A 13,594-nucleotide genomic window follows, 5' to 3' on the forward strand; every position below is an offset into this window, starting at 1 on the left:
TTTTTGTGAATTTAAACATATACTCAAAAAAATCAAATATGACAGAAACTTAGGAATAATAAAAACTCCTTAACTTAAAATACATTACAATTAAGAGCATATTTTACAAATATAAGAAAATTTTATGGTGATATTTGATATAACACATGCTGAAAGAAACTAGCACTGCTTAATACTAGAATTTAAGATTGACCGAGTCAACAAATAACAAACACTGGAGAGAGTGTGGAGAAAAGTCAGCCCTTCTACACTGTTGGTGGGAATGTAAATTGGTACAACCACTACGGGGAATAGTAGGGAGGTGCCTTAGAAAACTAAAAATAGAAGTACCATATGATCCAGCAATCCCACTCCTGGGCATCTATCCAGACAAAACTTTCATTCAAAAAGATACATGCATCCCTATGTTCATAGCAGCACTATTCACAAGAGCCAAGACATGGAAACAACCTAAATGTTCATCAACAGATAATAGATTAAGATGTGGTACATATATACAATGGAATACTACTTGGCCATAAAGAATGAAGTAATACCATTTACAGCAACATGGGTGGACCTAGATATTATTATACTAAATGAAGTCAAAAAGAGAAAAACAAATACCATATATCACTTATATGTGGAATCTAAAATATAGTGCAAATGAACCTATCTACAAAACAGAAACAGACTCACAGACATAGAGAGCAGACTTGTGGTTGCCAACGTCGGGGGGAAGAGTCGGGGATGGACAGGGAGTTTGGGGTTAACAGATGCAAACTATTACATTTAAAATGGATAAGCAATAAGCTCCTACCAAATAGCACAAGGAACTATATCCAGTCTCCTGAGATAGACCATGATGGAAAATAATATTTAAAGAAAATTATATACATACATAAATGGATGAGTGAGTCACTTTGCTGTACAGCAAAAATTGGCACAACATTGTAACTCAACTGCTACTATTTTTAAATTTATTTTATTTTATTTTGTCTTTTTAGGGCCGCACCCATGGCATACGGAAGTTCCCAGGTTAGGGGTCCAATCAGAGCTGTAGCTGCCAGCCTATGCCAGGGTCACAGCATCACCAGATCCAAGCCACGTCTGTGACCTACACCACAGCTCACAGCAATGCCGGATCCTTAACCCACTGAGCAAGGCCAGGGATCGAACCCCCAAGCTCATGGTTCCTAGTCGGATTCGTTAACCACCGAGCCATGACGGGAACTCCAGAATTGATAACTTTTATTTAGAGAACTTGCTGGCTGACAAAGCTTAGATGACTGGAATAGTTCTTTCCGTGGTCACATAAGGAGTCACTAGATCTAGAATAGGAAAAGCAGTGTTACATGCACTAAAGTAAGAATAGTCAGAGGAACAGCTTGCCCTGCTTTATTTTGCAACTTTCACTTTCTCCATAGAACTGTAAATATGAACTACTGCTTAGATGCTAGATTCATATTCTTTCCCATGTTTTGGTAGAAAGAAACCATTTGTAGGACTAGCCAAAAGACTGGCAAGGGACTTGGAAGGAAAAAAAAAAAAAAAAGGCTTTAGAAATGAAGGCCAATCAGGTCATGAATATTTATGAGCTGCTTATAATGACAATGAATTCCTATTAATACTAACTAAAAACATGTGTAAAACTTAAGAATTTGCATAATATATTCATGAGGGCCATTTCTAATTCCAGTTTTCAATCACTGTTCTCTGACGATACGCTTAGAATACCCAAAATAGGACCATAATCTATCTCTGCATTAGAATGGGCCTTAAAAGAAGTCAGCACTTACATTTTACTTCTCTTAGAATTAATTGCCTTCACATGTAATCCTGTGATTAAGTGGGGAAACGGGTGAGGATGCAACAAACACTAACTGAGTGTCTACTAGTTGCCGGGGACCCGGCTGAATGCAGTGATTCTAAAGCTACAAGAATGTCCTGCCTTAGTCACTCTTGGCAGATGAATTTCTGAACTGCAGGTGCTGAGAGAGACAGGAAGAGAGGGATAGGAAGGATGGGATGGGGGGACGTGGGAGCCCGAATCAGGGACCATTCCATAAAACACACATTTGAGCTGGACCTCCATGCCATCTTTGTGATGCGCTTTGCCAGGCTCAAGAGATGAGAGAAGGGAAAAGAACCATGGGCATAGTGTGGCTAAGATAAACGTGGTTGGGACAGGTATTATTTTCAGGTTTCTAGACTGAGACAATCTTACCTTTTTTAACCTGTTTCTGACTATTTTCATTTTCTGAAAAGTTAGGGGACACAGGCTTTTTTCTGCCCCTCTCTCCTCAGGAACTAGTATTTATTGACTATCCACATGCCAACACTATGTGGGTTTTATATCTAAGATCATTCAAGAGATCATATGCAAAACAACTTTGCAAGGTAGGAAATCCCTCCATTGAACAGATGAGGAAGCAAGGGCAGAGTGGATCAGAATCTCTCAAGATCAGACGCTCAAGCCCACACTCCCTTTCCCCCTGCTGCCTCCAAAGAAAGACTTTCCACAGGAGAACTGAATGAGGGCCCCAGGAGGAAAAGCACGAATAATAGGAACCCTGAGGACTTCCTACTACCAGATACGTACTGGTTGAGGCATTTTCCGTGTATGTGTCAGCATGTGTAATCCTCACGATCTCCTTGGGAGGTCAGTAGAGTTATTAGGGCCATTTAACAGATAAGGAAACCGAGAGACCAAGCAGTCAGATAACACTCTGGAGGTCCAGAGTTGGAAACCAGCAGAGCCAGGATTCAGATCCAAAGAGTCTGGCTCCTCACATCCCTGTGCTTCAACCCGCGACCCCCCCCCACCCCGCCCAATGCCACCTTTCAACTGAGACCGAATCCTAACTTGAGACCACCAACAAAGACCCTGCTGGGAAAGATAGCCCAGGCAAAAGGCACAAAGTGGTGAAAAGGTCTTATGTCCCAAACAATAGTGGGGGGGGAAATAGAATTTAGTGTGGCTTAAGAATTGGGTCTTGATTGATGAGGGGGTGGGGGGGACAGTGGGAGGGAGGGCGTGAGGCAGGAGAGCTGTGTCACTTTTTCCTTAACTTGCTGCAGATGAAAGACTCTTGATTTGCATTTTCTGGGGTTTTGTTTGTTTGTTTGTTTTTCGTGGGAAACTTCAGGGCAAGGGAAGCATTTCCAAATATTAAAACCAGAGAGATGCAAAGGGTATTCTAGCGCAGGGACACACAGATCAATTACTCACTGGCATAGACTCCAACATTTTCTACTTGAGTGTCTATGAACTGACCCCTTTATTATGCTTCATGTATATCGATGAACATGAGGCCATTAATAACTATTTGAAAAGAAGTTGATTCTACTATACTTTGCTTTTGCATGCTCAAATATTTATGCTGTAACAAAATGAGGTAGGTAAAGGTAATATCTTTTTTACACTTTATTTCAATAATGCTTAAATCAATGTTTTATATCATCTGATCTAAATATATTCTCGTCAACCACCAGATGGCATAAGGTGTGAGGGTTTTATTCTGACGGGGTCACCATGCACATGATAATTGGACCCATAACTTCAAAATAAGGTACTTGGGAAAATGTTCTAGGACTCACACAGCTCACAATTATTTCAGCCATATGGAGAAGTGGGTGGAGAAGTTGAAAATGACATGGTCCCTACTTTTTCTACATCTTTGGGTTCTGTAGGATGCTGGCCTTACAAAATGAATCAATAATCAAACAAATAAAGTCGTTCTGTTAAGAGAAATCAAAAAAGGAAGTCACGTCAAAGCAAAATTAACCTTTATTCTAAGGAGGTTTCCTTAACTCTAAACAAAACCTGAAACATGTCTTCAAGAAAAAACCTTGCTCTTACTCCTTCTAATTCTGCTGAATAAAAACTTGACTACTGCGTATAATTTATTCTGAAAACAGCAAAGTTGCTAATGCATAAGCTTTTTCTCCACGTGGGCTTGAAGGAAAGTTGTAGCAATCAACTAAAGAAAGAATATCTAACTGAAAAACCCAATCTGGAAGTTCCTGTCGTGGCGCAGTGGTTAACGAATCCGACTAGGAACCATGAGGTTGCGGGTTTGGTCCCTGGCCTCACTCAGTGGGTTAAGGATCTGGCGTTGCTGTGAGCTGTGGTGTGGGTCGCAGATGTAGCTTGGATCCCGTGTTGCTGTGGCTCTGGCATAGGCTGGCAGCTACAGCTCCGATTGGACCCCTAGCCTGAGAACCTCCATATGCTGCAGGAGCGGCTCAAGAAAAGGCAAAAAGACAAAAAAAAAAAAAAAAAGAAAGAAAAAGAAAGAAATCTAATCTGAACTGCAGTGTTAAAGGCTAGGAAAGTCGATTTCAAGAGCATTAATTTTTACACAAATTCAAAATATGGCAGATTACATTAATCCTGTATTTTCCTCTAGAAAGGGGGTCACACTGCTAACAAGTCAAGGAACTAAAAAAGAAGTCAAAGGAGGTAAATACAAAAAATAGGAACTTTAACTGCTCTAGCTTTGCGGAAGCTCATTCACTGAATCCTCTGAAATAAGCGCACCAGGACCCAATGATCACAACACAGTCAGTACCACAAAGGTGAGATGGAATCTCCATTGTAACATGACGCAGCCCAAAAATTGCCTTCAGGAGCCAAGAGACCACAGACGAGAGGAAAGTGCCTTCCTTCATATGGTCTGAGACTAAACGATTTCTAAGGGTATCGTAATAATTTATCTTTATATTTCATTGCATACTTCCGCATTCAATATATTTGGTTCCTGAGTGAGAAATCTGTGAAAGAGGAAACAATATCTGGAACCAAGAGAGGATGAAACGGTAACTGGTGATATATAAAGAGGTTTGACCCCCCCCCCCGGGCCCATTTCTCAGTTTTATTTTGATAAGGATAATGGGGGCGGAAATCAGAGGATAATAGGGGAGGTATTATGAGAGTCCTTCACCGTGGCTCACGCCCTCTCTCCATTTTTGGCAGCCAATAGGTAGCAGATGTGTCCCACCTGGGTTCATATGAAAAGGGAAAGATGACACTTCTTCATGTTCTTAGGTTTAGAAGAAATCCAGTGGGTTTCTTCTGATGCTTCAGTTGGTAGAAAGTGAATAATAGATATTTTGAGTTCATAGGATAATATAGACACTTAAAATCACTTTATTTGTATTTATTTATTTATTTATTTATTTATTTTGCTTTTTAGGCTGCACCTGAGGCATAGGGAGGTTCCCAGGCTAGGGGTTGAATCAGAACCACAGCTGTCAGCCTGCGCCACAGCCGCAGCAACGCCAGACACGAGCAGTGTCTGCAACCTCCACCACAGCTCACAGCAACGCCAGATCCTTAACCCACTGAGCAAGGCCAGGGATCGAACCCAAAACCTCATGGTTCCTAGTGGGCAAAATCACTTACTTTAAATGCCATTCTTTGGGATGTCTTATCTCATTTTTCTTCCACTTATAATACTCTCCAATGAAATCTGGATCGTCAAGCACTGAAATTAGAGTATTTTTAAAAGGAGCTATGCATATGTTCTTTAATAATAGCTCAGAGTTTAAAATAGTACATTTCTCCTTAAGTTGATTATGTGGCAATAACATGGTCTATTCAAGTCACATTACCATCCTCAGATACTCTTCAAATGTCTTCCTTTTTCTTGAACTTTGTGATATTGGACATTTAAAAAAAAAATAATCTGACTGCGACTTTGTAACTTTTTCATTATAATAGTATTTAGGTATTTTTTTGGGCCACGGCCGTGGCATGCAAAAATTCCAGAGCCAGGGATGAAACCCACACCATAGCAGTCACCCATGTCATAGCAGTGACAATGCCAGTTCCTTAACCTGCTGAGCCCCTAGGGGACTCCTGATATTTGTTTACATATCATTTATGGACATGAGGACGGTGTTAAAATGACTCCTATAGAAACTACAGACACTATAGGTTAACAAAATACTAATTGAGCATTTCAAGTGAAAAAATTAAACCTTGGAATTGGAAGTGACATTACAGATCTCAGGCTTCAACAAAGCAAGAATCTACAACATATAATCATCCAGCCCCTAAATGAATCCTTTGACAATGACGGAATTTTTTTTTTTTTTTTGTCTTTTTAGGCCTATACCTGTGACACATGGAGGTTCCCAGGTGAGGGGTCGAATCAGAGCTGTAGCTACAGGTCCACACCACAGCCACAGCAATGCCAGATCCGAGCTGGGTCTACATCCTACACCACAGCTCATGGCAACACTGGATCCTTAACCCACTGAGCAAGGCCAGGGATCGAACCTGCATCCTCATGGATGCTAGTCAGATTCATTTCTGCTGAGCCACGATGGGAACTCCCTCTTCTTTGTTATTAGGAGAGTCTGTACCACCGACAGTCAGCAAGGTCATAATGTCCTTCCCTAATCTTTGGGCTATGAGTCTCCCAACTCCTCACTCTGACCTTTGGAGCAATATTGAGTAAGTGTACCCTTCCCCTGTGAGAGACTGGTGCTTTTTTGTTTTGTTTTGTTTTGTTTTTTTGGCTGTGTCCTTGGCACACGGAAGTTCCTGGGCCAGGGACTGAACCCAAGCCACAGCAGTGGGATAGGGCAACACAGGATCCTTAAACACTAGGCAGGCCACCAGGGAACTCCCAGAGAGCAAATCTGGACTCCCCAGAATTCTTCGTAGGATTCATTATTTCCTGTAGGAGATTATACTAACTAGTATTATTATAATTCTTACTATATCCTGGGGCACTTGTAAAGTACACCTGCAGCGCTTACCACTGTAATACTGACTTCACAGATGAACAAAGACCTAGAAAGGTGGAGTAACGTCTTCTCACATGGACTATTCATCACTCCTTAAATGAAACTTAAAATTTATTTGATATTTCTATTCAAGGATATCCCATGTCTTTCCTTAACTTTTTTGGAATTGCCTTTCCTACATTTTCTTTTGGATTATGTGTGGCAGTCTCTTTATATATTATGAAACCTCAAATGGCCTGGTCATCCTTCCTGAATATTCCCATCACTTTTCTATCATTGACTCATTTTCTCCATTTCTTATTCCATCTACTACCTGAGAGATGAAAGATGTCACAGTATTTGTACAAACTCTGAACACTTCCTATTTTATCCCCATACTTTTTTTTCACTACTCTCTCTTACTATCTGACTATAAACCCCTCAAAAAAGCTTTTCGTAATATTTATCTTGTCTTCAACCCAGAGCCCATTGTCTCGACATAAAAGATGATCACTGGAGGATGTTGATGGAAGGGAAACAATGAGGAAATAAGGGCCGGTGACATTTTGTCAGAAGCTACAATTCCCCCATCACTGTCATATATTACCCTTCCAGGAGTTTGTGATCTGTGGTGGAAAAGCAGCCTCTACTGCCTCCATAATATAGTTCTTCCCGCTTTTCCTTCTGAGTATTACTTAATATTGCCTCGACTCTCATTTTCTATGACACACCTATTGTCCAACATCACACCGGTTGATCTAAAGAAATGTTTTTCCAGAGTTCCTGTCATGGCTCAGCGGAATCAAATCCGACTAGGATCCATGAGGTTGCAGGTTCCATCCCTGGCCTCGCTCAGTGGGTTAAGGATCCAGTGTTGCCGTGAGCTGTGGTGGAGGTCACAGATGTGGCTCGGTTCTGGCGTGGCTGTGGCTGTGGTGTAGGCTGGTGGCTACAGCTCCAATTCGACCCCTAGCCTGGGAACCTCCATATGCCTTGGGTGCGGCCCTAAAAAATAAAATAAAAATAGCTGTTTTTTCTAATCTACAACTGTCATGTCCAAAGAAATACACAAGCACCAACTTACACTTAGCATGTTTTACTTTCACACATACTGTCTTATGCTAACCAGAGAGGCATTTAAAAGAGAGTGGAATGTTTTTGTCAATGAATACAAATGAAAAATGAGGTACAAAGAATCAAATGAAACCTAAATCCACTTAACTGTATGTGCAACACTAGTACAAGGCTGGGAGTCTCTCATTCCTGATACTGTGCTCTTCTGTCTTGGGCCTTTCCATTGTTTGCATATCATAACCACCTTGGGAGCTTTAAAAATGACGACCGCTTGGTCCTGCTCCTAGAGACCCCAATGTGATTGGTCTGGGGATGTGCCCTTTATGTGGGAATTTTCACAAGCTTCTCTGGTGGTTCTAGCAAGCAGTCAAGACTGAAACCACTGCATCAGAAGTAGAGGATACGGATTCTTATATTTTTGGACACACCTGCGCTCATTGCTGGCTCAAAGACTCAGGGAATGAAAGGACCCCCAGGTGAAAGCAGATACCCCCAGGATGCTGCAGGCTGTCTCGTTTGTCCTGATGACAGCAAACATCAGGAAGCCTCCACTCAGTATACAGGGTACACTGGTCTAAAAGAATTCTTTTCCTCTAACATAAACATTTCCTTGTGGGGATCAGATTCTGTCCTTAAGGTGCTATTGCCCACAACCAGATGTACTGGCTTATTCTCTGCTAAACTTTTGATTTGCCATTCTGTGGTCATGGATAGAGAACAGTGGATCGCCAGTACCTTTCCCCATGTGACTGCCTATGATTATGAACTAAAAAATTTTAGTTATTGAAAATGTACTGCATGTTCTTCAGAGTTTGAATTTAAATCTCAAGTGATACAGGGATAACAATTTTATATCCTATTCTGGAGGCATATGGATGCAGTTCCAGTCCTTGAGCCACAGCCTACTTGTACTAATAAATAACAGCCACACTTACTGAGCACTCAGTATGCACGAGGCACTATTTTAGTGCTTCAACATTGTGAGGTGTGTTCTGCGATTACTCTCATGTTCCAGATGAGAGAACTGGGGCACAAAGATTAAGAAACTTATTCAAAGTCACGCTGCTAGTGAATTGCATCCAGAATTTACGCTCTTACCAATACATGGTATTTCATGTATGACCTTAGGTAAATTACTTAGCTTCCCTTGGTCGTGGTTTTCTCATGTGTAAAACAGAGTAATAATAATAATGCCTAACTCACTGGGTTGATATACAACTATGCATGGCATATGTTAGGTGTTCAATAAATACTGGTTGATGAATGAATAAAAGAACTATGAGATTGGGATGATTACAAATACAGATTAAGAGGCACAAACTACTATGCATAAGATAAATAAGCCACAAAGATATATTGTGCAACACAGGGAACATGGCCAATATTTTATAATAACTATAAATGGAACATAACTGTTAAAAATTGTGAACTGCTATGTTATATGCCTGACGCATTATATTATACATCAATCATACCTCTAAAAAAAAAAACCCAATATAGAGTATACTCTGTAAACTATTATATAAGAATAAACTTACAGTTATTATGGCACATGCAACTGTGTAGATTTGGGGCACAAGGATATGCAATAGAGTTAATATTCAAAATCATAACATAACCACTCATCCTTATTCATAAAATGAAAAGCTTTTTAAAATATGCACAAGAGTTTAATAACCTTTCCAGTGATAAAAATATAGCTGTAGAAAATGAAGTTATTAGAAGTTTCCCTTTTATTTCTGAGTAGTTGAAGAAGCATTCTATAATCTAAAAGCTTCGTCTTTATTATTGCCAGGAAATTGGGCCATTAAAAAAGATACATTGGACCTCATCCAGCTCAACTATCCAAAGACAAAATGGTCAGCAGCACATGTAAGGTTTACATTTAATTTTTTTTAATTAAGTGCTGGTTATTACTCAAGGAAAGCTTTTGAAACATTCTTATAACAAATCCCTGCAGGAAAAAGAGGCAGAGTGATTGTGAAATCTTGCACCAAGGACTAGAATCAAAGCCTCAGAAATTCTTCTGGGCTAGAGGGAATGATTACCAGCTATTGCCTTCACAAAAAGGAATGAATTACACACTAGGTTAGTGACAGATGTAGAAACAAGAACCAAATTAAATATTTTGGTGTCAAACTCCTTTAAGGAAGAAATTGCAGCCAGTGATACTTCATTTTTTCTTCCATTTTAAAATTGTTCTTTATATAAGACAATCATTTCCAAATTTCTTTGTTTGGGCATGTGCTGCTATTTTTTTTTTTCTAGGAGTTTGGAGTTTCCAAATGCCTCATATATTTACATGTCATTTCATAAAGCACCATCTTATAATAATTTGTTTGTTTTTCTGGTTAAAGGATTTGGATGCTGAATCGCTCCCTAGAGCATGCCAATCACCTCTTGATATCATGTTTGTTGAAGGTTATCACCTCCTGGAACTCAACCGAGCACCTCAGGGCCTCATACATGGCAAGAACTCAAGATATGTTTGCTGAATGGACTAAGAAGCACTCGATCAAAATCTCTGAAATGAGGTAAACATTCATGTATTCTGGTAGTGTTGCTTTTAAAGAGTGCATTTATTTTATTTTATTTATGTATTTTTTTATTTCCCCAATACATGATTTTTTTTTCCTACTGTACAGCATGGTGACCCAGTCACACATACGTATATACATTCCTTTTTCTCACATGATCATGCTCCATGATAAGTGACTAGAATAGTTCCCAGTGCTACACAGCAGGATCTCATAAAGCACCTTAAATTATTTTTCTTAACCACTAATCTATGTGTCAGTGAGGAAAATAATGGGTAATTACAACATAACGAATAACCAACGTCTGAAAGAACATGCAATTTCTTATAAACTATTGAGTTAAATTACATGTTTATGTTTATTAAGCTTAGTATTACTTTCTACCCTAATTTGTGCCTTAAAATTAGATACTATTTTTTGTGATATTTTGTTCTCTTAAAACTGATTAGTAGACTATCACAACGATGAGAAAAACATGATGAGACCACAGATTAAGGCAGTGGTCATGTAGCTGGAATAGAGGGGAAATATTTGTAATGTTGCAGGAGATAAAATCAATAAAGCTTAAGAGGGAGATAAAGAGGACTAGGAAATATCTACGATTCTGGCTTGGCAAGTAAATACAAGACTGGTGAGACTGGTGATCTACACTAACCGAGAGACATAACAAAGGAGGGAGAAAAGGTTTGGGGCAACATAATGAATTCACTTTGGGACATCTTAGGTATGAGTTGCTTACATGTGTGAGATATCCAAAGGACAGTTGTCAATGTGCACTCAGAATTCAGAAGAGAACCTGGCCAGACATGAGGCTTTAGGGATTATTGGCATAGGGGCTGATGGAAAGCATGGTGATGGATGAGGTCTTTCAAAGAGCTGGGTAGAGAAAACTGAATGAAGCTATTGCTAGGGAAAGACAGACGAGTCCTTAGGAAGGTAAGAGGAAAACCATGGCGGTATGATGTCATCTAATTCAAGGAGAGCATAGCCAATGGGGGTTCAGGTAAGATAAGTGCTAAAAAAGTAACCACTGACTCTAGGAATTTGAAAGTCACTGATAACTTCAGAATACAGCATTTCAAAGTCATATTTGAGTAAATGTGTGTAGGTTGGATAACCTAGTCTTCGATACAAATATCAAACTTTGATACAAACAATGAAATAGTACTCTAAAGATTAGATTAGATGGACCAGAAGTTGCCCAGCTCTTCATTCTGTCTTTTTAGTTTCTAAAGCATGACAGTAATGGATGATGTTTCCTTAGACTGATATAATGGAGCAGTCCTTGCTTTTCTCATCATCTTTCTCCTTAATATCTCTGGCTTTGGGGATAAAAGCATTTAGGATCAAAGTTTCCTCCTGCTATGAAGCCTTCCTTCTGGGGTGAAGGGAGTAAAACAAACCTTATAAGACTGAGAACTCAATTCTATCTTTCATTCCTCCAATGGCCTCTCTTTCTTTCTGGCTTATACTCAGATTCAGTCCAGGGCTCTATACAAAAGTGAGACTAAATGAATAGTTGTTGAATGATTAGTATACAGAGCCAACAGAGAAGTTTATCACCCTCACACTCCAAATATGTGTCAATTAGTCTGGGAAAGTAAGACAAGCTGAGGATGTTTAAGAAATTGATATATCCCACTCCCTAGCAAAAAGAGAACAAGGCCAGATCACCTTACATGGAGTTCTGTAACATTCTGTGGCTTTTGATGTGGCTATTTCAGACCATGTCTTGAAGTAATCATTAAATGAGACTGATTTAATTGATCTGAAAATATAAATTAAAATCAGACAGTGAGTAGCATGCAAGGTTGCTTTTTAAAATTATTTTATTAGAGTGGACTCTTTCAGATATCTTGTCACAAGACATTACGCTGATTTGCAAATTCTAACAAATGCATTTCTAACAAATGAATTCAACATAATCTTCCATTAACGTATCAATCTGTCCAAATCGGTTTTCAATAATAAGTGTAAATATACCACCATATGTATCTTATAAAAAGAAAAATACAGATATTTTAAGATATATGTCTTTGTGTCTTAATAAAGACATATTAAGATATATGTCTTTCATGACTCACATTGAAAAGAACTTTAAAAAAGCTCCATACATGTACATTTTATCTTTCTACAATAAACAACTCCTTCAATTCCTATGCCAAATTTTAGTGAAATCCCTTTTATTTCCTTTTTATTATGAGGAGAAATGAAACACCAGACTTGAGATTAGTCTAATTTTCACACAGAATCTGGCCACTTTCAAGGAGGGAAAATAAACAATTCTTTTCTTATATTACTGCCAGCACATTTCCTTCCTTGTGCTAATACTACCAAATCCTAATGGGAGAGCAAAGATTGTTGCAGATATTAAATAGGAACTTGAAACAGTCTTTTACTCTTAAATAATTGCATTTCCTATTTTTTCTCTGTAAACTTTCTGAATGCAAAGATTCTCAACCCTCAGTAAACAAAACATTACTTTGGGATACTCTTCTAACGCATGAAATCATCAATTCACTGGCTTAAATAGCAAATGCAAAAGACCTTATGTCTGTTTTGATTTTAAATTCCTAGCTCTTCAGAGGAAGAAGCAAATTTTCAGTTAGAACAGGTTTTGAATATTAGTTTTTATAGGTAAATCCTAGCTGCCTTAAATATTTGACGCAATTTTGAAATTAATGGGGCAATATTTAAATGTGTGAATGCCTTCGCTTATTTAAATGATAATTAACGGACACCCAGCTTTAAGACTAACATTTTCCAAGTGTGTTATTGCTTTTGCAGTCACACTTAAGTAGAAACCTGAAACCTGGTGAAGATAAATTAATCACTATTATTATTGCTTCCAGAGGTACATTCAGTGCCTTACACTACTAAATGATATACTAAACTAACATTAATTTGCCAATGAAATGTTTCAGCATTTGGCAACGGAGGTAACAAAATGAAAGGCTGCATTATATCTCCTGAATGAAAAAGCTTGTGATCAATTTGCTGTCACAGATCATTTAGCAGACAACAATGACCCAAGAGGAAGGAAACTGTCAACATACTGTCTCGTGAAAAAAATACACCATCTTCAGACACAATCGTCTCCATTGTTTTTTGTCTGTTTGACGATGACCCATGACCCTCTCCCTTCCCAACGGTGTCCTGTTCAATTTCAAACTGTTAGCCTTCGGGAGCTTTCTTTTTTCCCCGGAATAATTAAAAATATTACCCTAAAAGGTATAACTTTAGTATAGCTGGGACATGCAAAACAG

The 13,594-nt window shown here is 38.8% G+C and overlaps 1 protein-coding gene across 11 annotated transcripts in view; it reads right to left on the bottom strand.

Moving 5' to 3' along the window:
• Positions 1-13,594, bottom strand: part of UBE2U (ubiquitin conjugating enzyme E2 U (putative)) — an 80,696-nt gene that overhangs the window by 19,596 nt on the left and 47,506 nt on the right. For 2 of the 11 annotated variants that reach the window (XM_021097776.1, XM_021097769.1), the window contains one exon: positions 12,008-12,096. The exons of 4 other annotated variants lie outside the window; for them this stretch is intronic. In XM_021097776.1, coding sequence (XP_020953435.1) covers positions 12,008-12,096 — 89 coding nt within the window. Of the gene's footprint in view, positions 1-1,131; positions 5,063-5,298; positions 5,469-12,002; positions 12,097-13,594 lie in introns of those variants that run through there. 5 more of the 11 variants (XM_021097770.1, XM_021097772.1, XM_021097774.1 and 2 more) reach the window with 5 other exon arrangements.

This window comes from Sus scrofa, chromosome 6 (assembly GCF_000003025.6).
Source record: "Sus scrofa isolate TJ Tabasco breed Duroc chromosome 6, Sscrofa11.1, whole genome shotgun sequence".
NCBI lineage: Eukaryota > Metazoa > Chordata > Mammalia > Artiodactyla > Suidae > Sus > Sus scrofa.